At 35.6% G+C, this 12,378-nt stretch overlaps 1 protein-coding gene across 7 annotated transcripts in view; it reads right to left on the reverse strand.

Moving 5' to 3' along the window:
- GRIK2 (glutamate ionotropic receptor kainate type subunit 2) overlaps positions 1–12,378 on the reverse strand; it is a 480,740-nt gene that overhangs the window by 203,502 nt on the left and 264,860 nt on the right. For 6 of the 7 annotated variants that reach the window (XM_030042616.2, XM_030042625.2, XM_030042664.2 and 3 more), the window contains 2 exons: positions 3,344–3,487; positions 1,956–2,063 (listed from right to left, as the gene is read on the reverse strand). In XM_030042616.2, coding sequence (XP_029898476.1) covers positions 1,956–2,063; positions 3,344–3,487 — 252 coding nt within the window. The remainder of the gene's footprint in view (positions 1–1,955; positions 2,064–3,343; positions 3,488–12,378) is intronic. The other variant, XM_030042654.2, reaches the window with a different exon arrangement.

A 12,378-nucleotide genomic window follows, 5' to 3' on the forward strand; every position in this document is an offset into this window, starting at 1 on the left:
TTCTAATACATGGTAACTAATTCTTACTGCTCTTTCCAAAGACTGTCAGCACTTTTTGGTGAAAAACTAGTATTATCACATCCCTCTATCACATGGCCAAAATGAGCTATGAAGGCAGTAGAAGTATCTTCCTTTTCTGTGAACTTCTGTATACATAGCTCAAGCATTTGCTGGTTGTTTTTAAAAATCCATATCCTTCTACAACTATTTCTGTTGTTGTCTCTTACATATCTTTCACTATTACTGTTTCCCCAGTTCCTTTTTTCTATTATATGTTTTAGAGTACTGTATTTCCTGTTGAATTTTATTTTCTTCCCATATTTCTAATCTCTGTAGACCTTTTTGTTTTACTTCTATATTTTCAGTGGAGTACATATCTCCTAATATATTGTCAGCTGAGATTTTATTTTCCAGAAAACTCATGTTCCTTGATGGTTCTCAAATGCCACCCAATGTTCTTAAAGCCATCCTAGATTACAGAGACTTCCTTTCCTCATTTTCAACAGTTATCACTTACATGCAGACTCTTCAGCCACTAGTGACTTCTTTAGCTATTCTCATGTCATCAGTTCTTCCATTTCTGTTTCCAGTAAGGAAAACAGGTTGCATTGCACCTATTCTCCTTGTACACAAAGCTAATTTGGTTTTCAAATCTAATCACTACTATATACTTTTCTTTTTCCCTTAAGTTTCCAGAGCTCCCTTCATGGAATACTTTATAGGAAGACTCTTTACTATCAGTGCACTGTTGAATGTTTTAAAATATAGTTTAGTCCTTTAATCATAGGTTTGCCACTGGACATTTTAAAAAATGTTATTACCTATGTAAGTGTTTCAAAGCAAGCTCAGGGATTCTGAACTTTTTAAAAATCTTCCTAGTAAGAGAACATTAATATTCCAAAACTAGTATTGGGAGGGAAAGTTTTGGAGAAATATGCTGTTTATGCGAGCTTCTTCATTCAATGATTTATAGAAGAAAGTAAATGCAACTCTGCAGCATGGTGCCTTCCCTTAAGTTCTCTTTTTATTTGTCACCACAATATCACCTTGGGGCAATAGCTGATAAAACTTTATCTGAAGATGAAGGAAAACATAGTGCTTACATAACAATGAACACCGCAGCTAAATACAAACTACAATGCAGATGCAAATTGCAAAACCTTTGTCTGCTGACCACAACAATGTGAGACACTGCAGCTTCCTGCATTGCCTCTCCATGGCAAGGTGCCTGGAGAAGAGAGGGAAGATGATCTGATTTCAGATCATCATGGTGTCATGTAGGCAGGCCAAATACCTGTATGTGCTTCCCAAGGCCTTTAGTTCGAATATAGACAATATTAGGCTACATAGAAAGGGCACTTTTCAATCCTTTGGTCTTTCACTCCCATCACTCCCAAGAAAAATTCATGTCAGAAGACAGACAAACCTGTCAGGCTACCCATTCTTAATTTATAGTAGCACTTACAGATAGAAACATTGTATTCCAAGAAAAGAATCAAAGTTCCCTCTTGAAACACAGAAAAATGCCAAAATGAAGCTATTTTATTTAATTGTTTGAGGTAATTCTTCCTGAATTAGTAAGATGTAAAGAAAATACAAATACACATACCCACAGGTTCACACATGAGTATAGGCAATGGGATTGGAATCACAACTAAAACTAAACTCCACATGATTGAAGACAAATATATTAATGCATAACTCCAAGTCCAGCTATTCACTCTTCCCCAGTCCTCTTGAATCTAAGAATGTGGCTAGAAGCACACAGTTAAGAGGCCACTAACTGTCCAACATCAAGATAACAGCTTTTACTAGAAGACTGAAACAAGATATAAAGTTGAGAACAGGTATATTGTTTTATGTAACACATGAAATGTTACTGAAAATGCTACTGGTTTTAGGGGGTGGGGTTTTTGTTTGTTTCCCATTACTCTGGAGGTAAACATCTTACACACCTTTTCAAGACCTTCTTCCTTGAGGCTGATAACATCTAAATCAAAATCTGTCCTTAAGCCATTGGTTTTGTTGAAAGTTATCCTGCCTGTGAGGCCTTCCCAGTGGGCCTATGGAAAAAGAAAAAACAATTTCTATAAATAAAAACCTCTTCCTTTTTTTTCCCCAAAAGAAGAAATTTTACTTCTGCAAAAATGGGAACATTAATTATTCATTCTATCTAAACAATTTACCTTGTGGTTGATTTTTTTCTTTTAATATTTTGTATTCACTTTTTGCTAATTAAATCAACCTTTCTTCAGTCTTCACTGACAATTTTTTAAACAACTTTCCATGTTAGCCAATAGACTATTCTTACTAAATGAGATGAAAGGCTGGTTTGTTTTCATTCCTCCATCATTCATGCATGCATTTCCCCTTCTGCTTCCCTACATGTCCCCCCCAACCCAAGCCCCAAGCCTCAATCTCTTTCATTAACGCTGGATTTCATTCTTCTGTCAGGAAATTTCATTCAAATAAAGGCTTACTTTTGCAAGATGCAGAGTACCCTGAAACCACACTGAGACAGCAAAAATTGAGGTCACTGAGCCAGTCTTCCAGAGTTGATTCCTTACTTTTAGTAAACTGCAATATCCTCATTTTTTTGTAACTTAAAGTCTACCTACTTCTAAAACTATCCTAACATAGAGGAGGGAATGTGGAAAACAAAATTATCATCCTAAAAGGAACTAAAATTAAAAACAGGATTATATTCCATTGCAAATAGTTCTCTTTATCGTAGTATTGTGCATATCTAGAATGAGAAATACCATATTAGGAGTTACTTACAGTACAAGAGACTTGAATACTCTACAGTGTTCACCTTTAAGACCTTAAATATCCTAGCTTTACTTTAAATCACTATGTATCAGTATCTAAACAGCATACTAGGAGACCAAGGCCACATATATTAATTCACCATAGAAAAAAAAAAAAAAAAAAGAAAAAAAAAAGAAGAAAATTAAAGCCAGGGAGTAAACTTCATTCTTGGCCCCTTTGAACTTATGCTAGTATTTAGTTGCTGAATTTTTCATAGTCAGTCTATGGTTTGGGGTTTCAGGGGTTTGGGTTTTTATGCCACAAATGTTCCATACACGCCCCACCCACAATTACCTACAAAGAAAAGTTTTATTTAGAATGCTGTGTTGCTTTGTTCCAGCTAATACCTCAGTAAAACCTGTTTTCAAATAAAAATGCTGCCCTTGCCTGCTGAACTCTTTACACATAACAAGCTGAGAGATTCCCATCTACTGAAAAAAAAAAGGCAAGAATCAAGTAGAGTGGTAACAAAAGAAAATCAGAGTTGGGAGAAAGGAAAGCAATGAAGCAGGACACTTTATTAGTGACTCACCTCCTTAATAAGACTCATAAAGCGGGTCCCAAAGCGCCACGGTTTGTGGCGATTACACTGTAGTGAACTGACAGTCATCTGTGGGAACTGCTGGACAGCCACTGACACCACATGAACAGCATCATACATTAGTGCTGCATCCGTCTGAAATTAGAAGATCAGAACCATGAACACAAAACAAAAACGTGACAGCCCAGCAGTGAGAGAATGAAACACAAAATTAGCACTGCTCATTATGTTAAGGGGGGAAAATTATCTGATTGCTTGTGTAGCACTGTAAAATGCAGCCTCATTGCCAAGTCCTACATAAGATGTGTCAGGACCTTCAGTCTTGGCTATTCTCCTTTTAATGCTGAAATAAGGGCCCAAATACCAACTTTTCAGGATCACAGGAGAACACTGGTATCAGTGCATTAGGGGGCTATATAAATCACTGTATGCATGTTTGATTCAAGTCAGTTATTTTCATGAGTGAGGCGAAAAAAACCAGAAAAGATTAGCAAGGGAGCAAAACCTTAGCTATGAAGGAATGTGCACAGGCTAAGGAACTAATGTTTTTCTGTTTTGAAATTACAGACTAGATACAGTCCCAAAGGTATTCAATTGATTCATTAACAACTTTTTTATGGGTATCAGTTTAAACCCCTAGGACAAATTTAAACAGCATCTTCTATAAATCAGAGGCAAATTAGAATTGCATTAAAATGCACGTTCCTTTTAATGGTTTTCGTGTCCCATCGTAAATAAGTAGGCTGTTTAGACCTGGTATGTGCTGACTAATGTTGTATTAGCAAAGGACAGAGACAGCCTCTCAGTATCCACTGTCATGCTGTACAAGAAACTGACATCTCTCTCCTGTTCTATTTGATAAACAGAGGCAAGCCTTGGAACCAAGAGCAAGAGAGGACCTTAGATTCAGCTGGTGGAAATGAATGCTATGCCATCTGCTCAGCATACCTTAGAGAAAAAGGACCTATTTCCCCTTCTCATTCACATAATTAGTGAGCTGTGAAATTAGTTCTTTAATGGATAGGAAACCTGGAGATTATTGCACTTGTCACAATACAATACAATGCAATACAAAATGAGCTTATATAGTGCCTTTCATGCAAATGCATCCCAAGGCTCTTTACAATAAAACTAAACATAAAAATGCAAAAATGTTCTACCATTATAGCCCATAAGCTACTGTTAAAGAGGAAAATATGCGTTTACATTTAAATGGCTCTCCCAAGGAGAGATTTCAAAATTCAAACAGAAATAAATCCTAATTTTAAAATAGCCAGTATAATAGGTTTCAATGATCTCAGATGCCAAGTAGTTTATGCAGGGGCTCCAAATCAGTCTGAAAATATTTTTGCTGCCAAATTGTTCATTATCTTCAAGGCATTAAAGTGCTTTTAAGGCAAGCTGATATTTGACAAGGAGGCAGCAAAACACCAAAAAGTTGGAATGACATGCTGAGTAAGCATCATACAAAGCTTAATATTCTAGAAGCAGTATTTGGCAGTAGTTGGAGTCTAGACAACAGTTTATAAAATAAACTACACAATAAGTACAACACATTAATCTGGCTTAGAAATGCAAACTTCTTTTTTTTAATCAGCTTTACTTCTAGAACTGTAGTCCTTGCACCAATGAAGGAAAATTGAAATTGCTGTGAGACTTTAGTGAAAGTAGCCCATGAAGAAGCAACCAGAAGTTCAAAACCAGCATTAACTGATTAATTAGATATAAATTTGGACACAGAACTGATAAGACTCATGAGCAGGAATCAAATAGACATTATGCCATATGCAGAGCAACATGGCTTTCCGTCAAATTCTATAAGCCACTCAGCTGGAAACCTGTAGGATGACAAGGCAGTCAACTCCAGCAAAAGCATTAAAAAAAGCCATTGCAGTTTTAGAAGTAATTCAAATTCTGATAATATTCTTCCCGTCTGACTGATAAATATGGCTTCACTGGAGATAAATCTAAATTAGAATGCACTTCTTTTAAATGCACACAACATAAACTAATCACTGGCTAGAAGTTGAGTGCCCTATTTGATTTTTAGATGCTACAAGATAAAACCCTTATTTACATAGGATGAGATTCCACAACCCACCTTGTATAGGAAGGTTAAAGTTAAATGTAGGGTTAAGTGTTTGTACTGAATAAAGACAGATAGAACTATATACTCAAAAATATATTGGTTTAGTGATTCAATATTGCACTCATCCCACTGGGTGCAATCATTGATTTTACTGCAAGAGAAATAAACAGTACAGAACTCAGGAAAAGATATAAAGTATATACTTGAATTGCAGGTTGGGCTCCCCTCTTGGCTGGTCACTTTACGTTTCCTCTGAGACAGCAGGAATTGATAGCTGTTGGCCTAGCTCTCCACCCTCATTCATTAGGCTTGCTAAGCTTTATGTCTTGCTGCCCTTTGTCCACACCACTTTCTCTTCCTTAAATCACACCTTTGAAACTATGCTTTGTGGTACACGAAGTACTTCAGGTTTCAGCAAAAGACTGTTTGGGGACGAGGGAGAAAATGTCCCTAATTAAATTTTTAGGATTCTTTATTTTATCTAAACAGAGATTAGCAGTCTGGAAGGAAGAAGAGGTAGAAACTTCAGGAGAAGCAATGGTTCTTGAATTCTGAAAAATGATATTAGTACAGCTTTAGTTAAACTTGTATAAAACTTTTAAGAATTATGCTGTATTTCACAAATGTGCCTTGGTACAGTTTCTGAACCAGGGGTTGTGGGGTTTTTTGGTTTCGGAATCCTACTTAGTGTTTGTGATGACTTGTTTGGATACAGATAAACTCATCTAAAATACTGCTCATGAAACTGTCATTTGTATTTCTACAACTACAAATGAAAGAAATTGCTACAACTACAGAAGCTACAAAAATTTTTCATCAAATTGAAATAGAATGAGATTGAGTTAGGTGATTAAGATGTCAGGTGACAGATGTCTGTGACCACAAGTCTGTTTTTCAGCTGACTGTCAAGTAACAAGAAAGCTGTTAGCACTCAGAAGCAACAGCTTAATCAGAGATGTGATTTCAGTTACAACATATCTCAAATAGAAAGTACCAATCTGTGTTTGATTTTTATCCCAAACTCAGTTGGATACTACACATTTCTTCTCAATACTGTTCTATTATTCCTTTACCTCCTGTCTTACTGTGGGTGTTGTGTTTACCTCTATTTTTCACATGTGTGTCTGTATAATCACTGTTGAGTCTTGCTAAATTACTTGCTAAATACCGTCTAACAAATTGCATGCAATACTCTAATCTCACTGTGAAAGGGCTCTGGTGAAGCTAGACTCAGTATAAAGAAGGTAGAAAAAGAGTCCTCTCCATTATTAGAGAAAGAGTCTATTATTTCTCCCCAGGCCTCCTCAGGGTAAAAGATGGTCTTTTTCTTCTCTGTCCCCAGCTGCACCCAAGGATGTCAAAGGCACATGAAAAGCTCTAGCAGATATATACTGTGATTTTTGGCACACGCTTTCTTGTCCTGGTTAATCAGTATTGTAGGGAGGGTTTGAGTTTTGAGGGCTTGGAGCTGGGGCAGGAGGTTGGCAGGGTAGTGGTTTTTACTGGTTTCTAACCTATATGGGTGAAGCTGATGCAGAAGAAACCCCCTATAGCCTGGGTCTCAGCCCGGAAGAAATATTCCCCATGTAATGGGACTGACAAGCTATTTCTCTGCCAAGTTTTTCTGCCCTTCTTATGACATAAAAAAGGTATGATTTTTAGTGACCTTCAGCATGGCTGGTAGGTTAGACAAGAATCAGCTGAAAATCCTGAAACCAAATGGGCTGTTTATGCACTACAGCTGCAACCTTAGATCTAGGTCTCTATCTTAAAATCTTCCAAAAAAACAAAGTGAGAGAAAGGGCTCATGCTGACAGATAAAATCCAAGCAAGCCCAACAGAACACAGGAATCATGGTCTTCATAGCCATCTTCAGGCTTACAGTACATAAGAGTTCATTGATGCCATTTGATATCTGACTCAACAAATGTGCTAATTGCTTTTGGAATACCTGTGCCTAATTAACTATTCAGGGTTAAAAAAATTTGCAGATTCCACATTTAATGACATCAAATCATGACTTGTGTGTGCACCTTATCTGCACAGCAATGTTTTTGTATGACATTTCCATTTACCTCCATCAAACTATATGAGAATTTCATGTACCAATAAACCACACCTCTCTGGTTCATATCTCAGTGCTCCAAAATTAGCTCTAAATTGCAAAAATATGTGCTTTATTTTTAGAAAATATGATTTTTATCATGTAATCAAGTTTAACATTAATTTAAGATGAAGGATTGCTAGGCTAATTCTGTTTCTTCATGAGCTATATCAGAAATAGTACACTTCTCAAACAGAAAAAAACATATTTCCCTTTTACTATAACAAATTGTAGTCCTCTATAATCTACAATAAAAAAAATGGAACTGTTACATAGGCACGATGTGGAAGAACTTTCAATTACTCAAATACAGATGATTAACAACATCTTGAAAGCAGGAGAAAACCCTCAGGTTTTCAATTAAATGTTAAATTAAACTAATGTTATTGGTTTTCCCCTTAATTAAATTTCTTACTAATAAAAGTCTATGAAGAAATATGATCTTCTACTTAAAAGGTGCTCTGTGAAGTACTCAAAACCAAGAAATTTTCTACATTGAGTGACATATGAAATAAGTCAATGGAAAAGAGAAGCTTGTATTTGATCCAGTGTGGATCCCAGACAAGAATGAGTTATTTGAATATTAGTAGTTTATTTTCCCAAGATCAGAATATTCTTGTATTTCCAAATCTGTGACACACAAGATCTCATAATTGCCCTCTCTGCCAATTTTTTTAGTGACTGTGGGGAAATTCCACAGAAGAGGAGTCAAAGAAGAGGGCCAAACAAGAGTTTAAAAATTAAAAAAAAAAGGTTTAGTTAGCTAACTAAATATCTCCCTAACAATATAAAGATTACCTTTATGAGGATTAGACTGTGTCCTAGTTTCAGCTGGGATAGAGTTAACTGTCTTCCTATTAGCTGGTACGGTGCTATGTTTTGAGTTCAGTATGCAAGGAATGTTGATAACACTGATGTTTTCAGTTGTTGCTAGTAGTGTTTAGACTAATGTCAAGGATTTTTCAGCTTCTCATGCCCAGCCAGCAAGAAAGCTGGAGGGGCACAAGAAGGTGGCACAGGACACAGCCAGGGCACCTGACCCAAACTGGCCAAAGGGGTATTCCATACCATGGTCCGCAGGTGGTGAGCAATTGCACTGCGCATCATTTGTACATTCCAATCCTTTCATTATTGCTGTTGTCATTTTATTAGCGTTATCATTATCATTATTAGTTTCTTCTTTTCTGTTCTATTAAACTGTTCTTATCTCAACCCGCGGGTCTTGCTGCTTTTTCCCGATTTTCTCCCCCATCCCACTGCGTGGGGGGGGAAGTGAGTGAGCGGCTGTGTGGTGCTTAGTTGCTGGCTGGGGTTAAACCATGACAGACTGCTTAACCATTTGCAAAATGTTTTTATGGATACGTGTAAGATATTATTAAAGACAACCTCCTTGCAACTATGATACATACTTGTTTAGTGATCTGTATTTTGTGTTTGACCTTGACTTTATTCATTCAAGTCATGTCCAGTAAGAGCAAATTAATGTCCCTTTAACTCTGAAAGAAGGAAAAGGAAGGGGAAAAAAAAGTGAAAGCTTTTATGTGTGCCAAAGAAGGAATAAAAATTTCTCTCAGAATTAAATTCTGATACAACTCTTCTGTAATGCAACTTGAAACTCTCTAGACAGTCTAACAAGACTGGATTTTCCACAATAAATATTTTAAATATTTGATTCAGAAAAGATGTTGTCAAAATGTATTTCTTCATCAAAGACAAAGCAAATGAGAAAGAAAATGCAATAGTGCCATATTCTATAACCCAGTTGACGGGCCCTGTCCTGTCACAAGGTGGAGATCTGAATCTGCATTTACCGGTCACTACTGTCATTAGTATCAGGTTACAAATACATAATAAATTAAATATATCTAGATTTTTATGCAAAGATAAATATTTTGCTAATATTCTTTTTTTTTTTAAACAGTTATTTAACAAACAAAATGCTCCATGCAAAACAAAAAACTGAAGTTAAAAAAAAAAATAATCTTGAATTGTAGTATTCTGATTCTCTACTCAGTTCTGTGTTAAAATGAATTGACTCACTAAAAATTTCAAGAGAGGACACTGTACAGTTCACTTGAAATAGTGCATTGCATGAGCCAAGCTTTTTCTACTGATTAGTAAAGCATGCATATACTTTTCTACTTTTTAGTTCCTATGCTATCTTTACCTGCATATTACCTTAATAGGTACTATTACATTAAGCAGTATAGCTTATATTTTTCATATACAGCTCATTATTTTCTTCAAGATAATCTGTCTCCCTATCTCTAGTCAGTCAAACTTTGCCCATGTGAAATAAGTCCAATCACAATTAAAAGGCCAAACTGTTCAGATAGTTTTGCCTAGAGTCTGATGGTCACTAATGTATTCTGAAAGATTTTGTGCATTAATTAAAACAAGGCTTAAATTCTTTTCAAGTGTGACTTCATTAGCTGCATCAAAAATGAAATGAAACTGAATGCAAATGCTCACAAATGTATATCTGCATGTTTCCTAGGTGACCATGACAAAAGTATCCAGATAAATGCATAGAAGTGAAAGAACACTTTCCACTTTTTTTTTAACAAAGTCCTTGAAAATGTGTGAACATGTTAAAAGCAATTCATATGGAGTCTTTACTCCATTCTGAAACTTATTTCATCATATAATATCATTTGTTACTGCCTGAATTTCCATTAGCTACACAGCCATCTCAGACCATAGTATCTTCTGAAGTAAACCTAGTTCAGACTGACTGTGGTCACTGGTTTAACAAAGTGTTAACATGCTTATTTCACACTGCAACAAGATTCTCTCAATGAACTTGTATTTATGGTACCTGTCCTTGCAAGGGTTTAGAACATAATGAGAATGTTACTTTCCCATTGGGCAAAAGGAGCGTAAGTACACCAGACAGGGCATGTTCCAGATGGACTGAATTTTCCACTGGCCCTTATAAATTGTATTTTGTTTCTTACACAACAGTAATGCCTTGGATAGAACACTGGATGCAAAAGTCAGGTTGTTTTGTTGTTTTTCTGTTTGGGTTTTTTTTTTTCCAACTCCCAATATATCCAGACTATTTCTAGTCAGCTTTATGAGGGACAGAAGGATGTATTACAATTAGGAAGGTAAGAACAGCAGCTCTGTTTCTTTGATCTAACAGCCTGAGCAGGTAGTAGATACTGGAGGTACAATGAACAGGACAGCATAGTCAAATTTTCTCCCTTCCCACCATAACCTTTTTATGGAGAAATAACATTATTTAGGATGCACTGCACAATAAGGATTTAAAATGGCATACTTATTCATTTCAAAGCCCTCAAAAATGTCCCACAATGAATCTCCTTAGCCTGCTAAGCAGTACTTCTCCTTTGATAATTACTTATTTTTCTCTCAGTTATCCTTACTGATAATTTAACACACAATACATAATTATTGATTACAAAACCTTGAATAAATGGCTTATTTCATAAAACAAACAAAACACTTTCTTTTTTTGTTCTACTGAACTCCCCACCACCTGCCTTTCATTTTTTCCCGTATTAGTCTTATTTTCTAGATTATTTCCATTGTGACCACAGTGAACAGAAATAGGCTTCTGTGCAGGGTTTTATTATTATTATTATTTTCCTCTGAAGACTGATTTTATCATAGAAGCTGATTTTGCTTCCTTTCTTTTAAACAACTCAGGAAAAACAGATAAGAATAAAGATGTGAGAAAAGTCTGACAACACTCAGAAGTCAGGAAGGGGTGACCACCTACAGTGCAGAAGAGCTCTCATTACTAACACTACTACTTTCCTTAAAAGCCATCCTGTTTGACAGAAAATGACAAAAGTTGACTTTAAATATTACTGGATATGAACTACAGAAACTGATAGTATACATATAAAAATAAGCTAAGATTTACTTGTAAAATTCTGTAGTTTCTTTATTATAGATTCTACTATTGCCTGGTCAGAAAATTTTAAGGGCCAGACCTTGAATTACATCAGGACAATGTGATTTTAACCCACAAAACAGAATAACTGGTAACATAAGAACTTTTTTCCGCAAATTCTCATACAGTGTGGTGCCAATAGTGCTAACATTACCCTACTTGAAGCTTGATTCGCCACATATCCTTGTCAGCTACCTCCAAACTACTGGTAGTTTCAAATCTGCATTACAAAGTGATTTCCAAGAAGGTCCAGAACAAGAGATTAATATTGAAGAAAGTAATTTTTCTTTAACTTTTTCAGTTCTAATGTTAAGCAAACCATGGTCTGATAAGAAGACAAAGAGAAAGCATCTAACTATTCATGGCCTGTATGGTATTATTTTAGTAACTATAATCTGGAATATTTTCCCATTTTCAGAAATGATTTCTCAGAAAGGGTACTAGAAGAATTACAAAACTCTATGGATCTATCTACTTTTATTTTATTTGTGACAATTACAGTTTATGGTTAATGGGACAGACATATATTTCATGGCTTCCAGTCAGTGTTTGAAAAGCAGTTCCTAAAATTTTACATTTTTTTCTATGGCTTTTATATACATACATGAGAAATAATTTTCTAAAATAAGTTGTTATAAAAATGAAATGAAGAATGATCATCTTTAGGAACTTCTACAAGGTTCCAGTCATATGCATAACAAAAGATAGGATAGGTTGAATTTACCACAAGGATGAAAGTCAGAAGTTTAGACTGAACAGACACAAGAATAAAAGAGTTTATGTTTAATCACATAACAAAATATACATCAAGAGCAATAAAGCCTAAAGAACAGTCCAAAGGAAATATTCATATCACAAGTATGTTCAATAATATGAACTAGTTGGAACCACACAGATCTGTAAGAGGCACA

This window comes from Aquila chrysaetos, chromosome 2, assembly GCF_900496995.4.
Source record: "Aquila chrysaetos chrysaetos chromosome 2, bAquChr1.4, whole genome shotgun sequence".
In the NCBI taxonomy this organism is placed as follows: Eukaryota; Metazoa; Chordata; class Aves; order Accipitriformes; family Accipitridae; genus Aquila; species Aquila chrysaetos.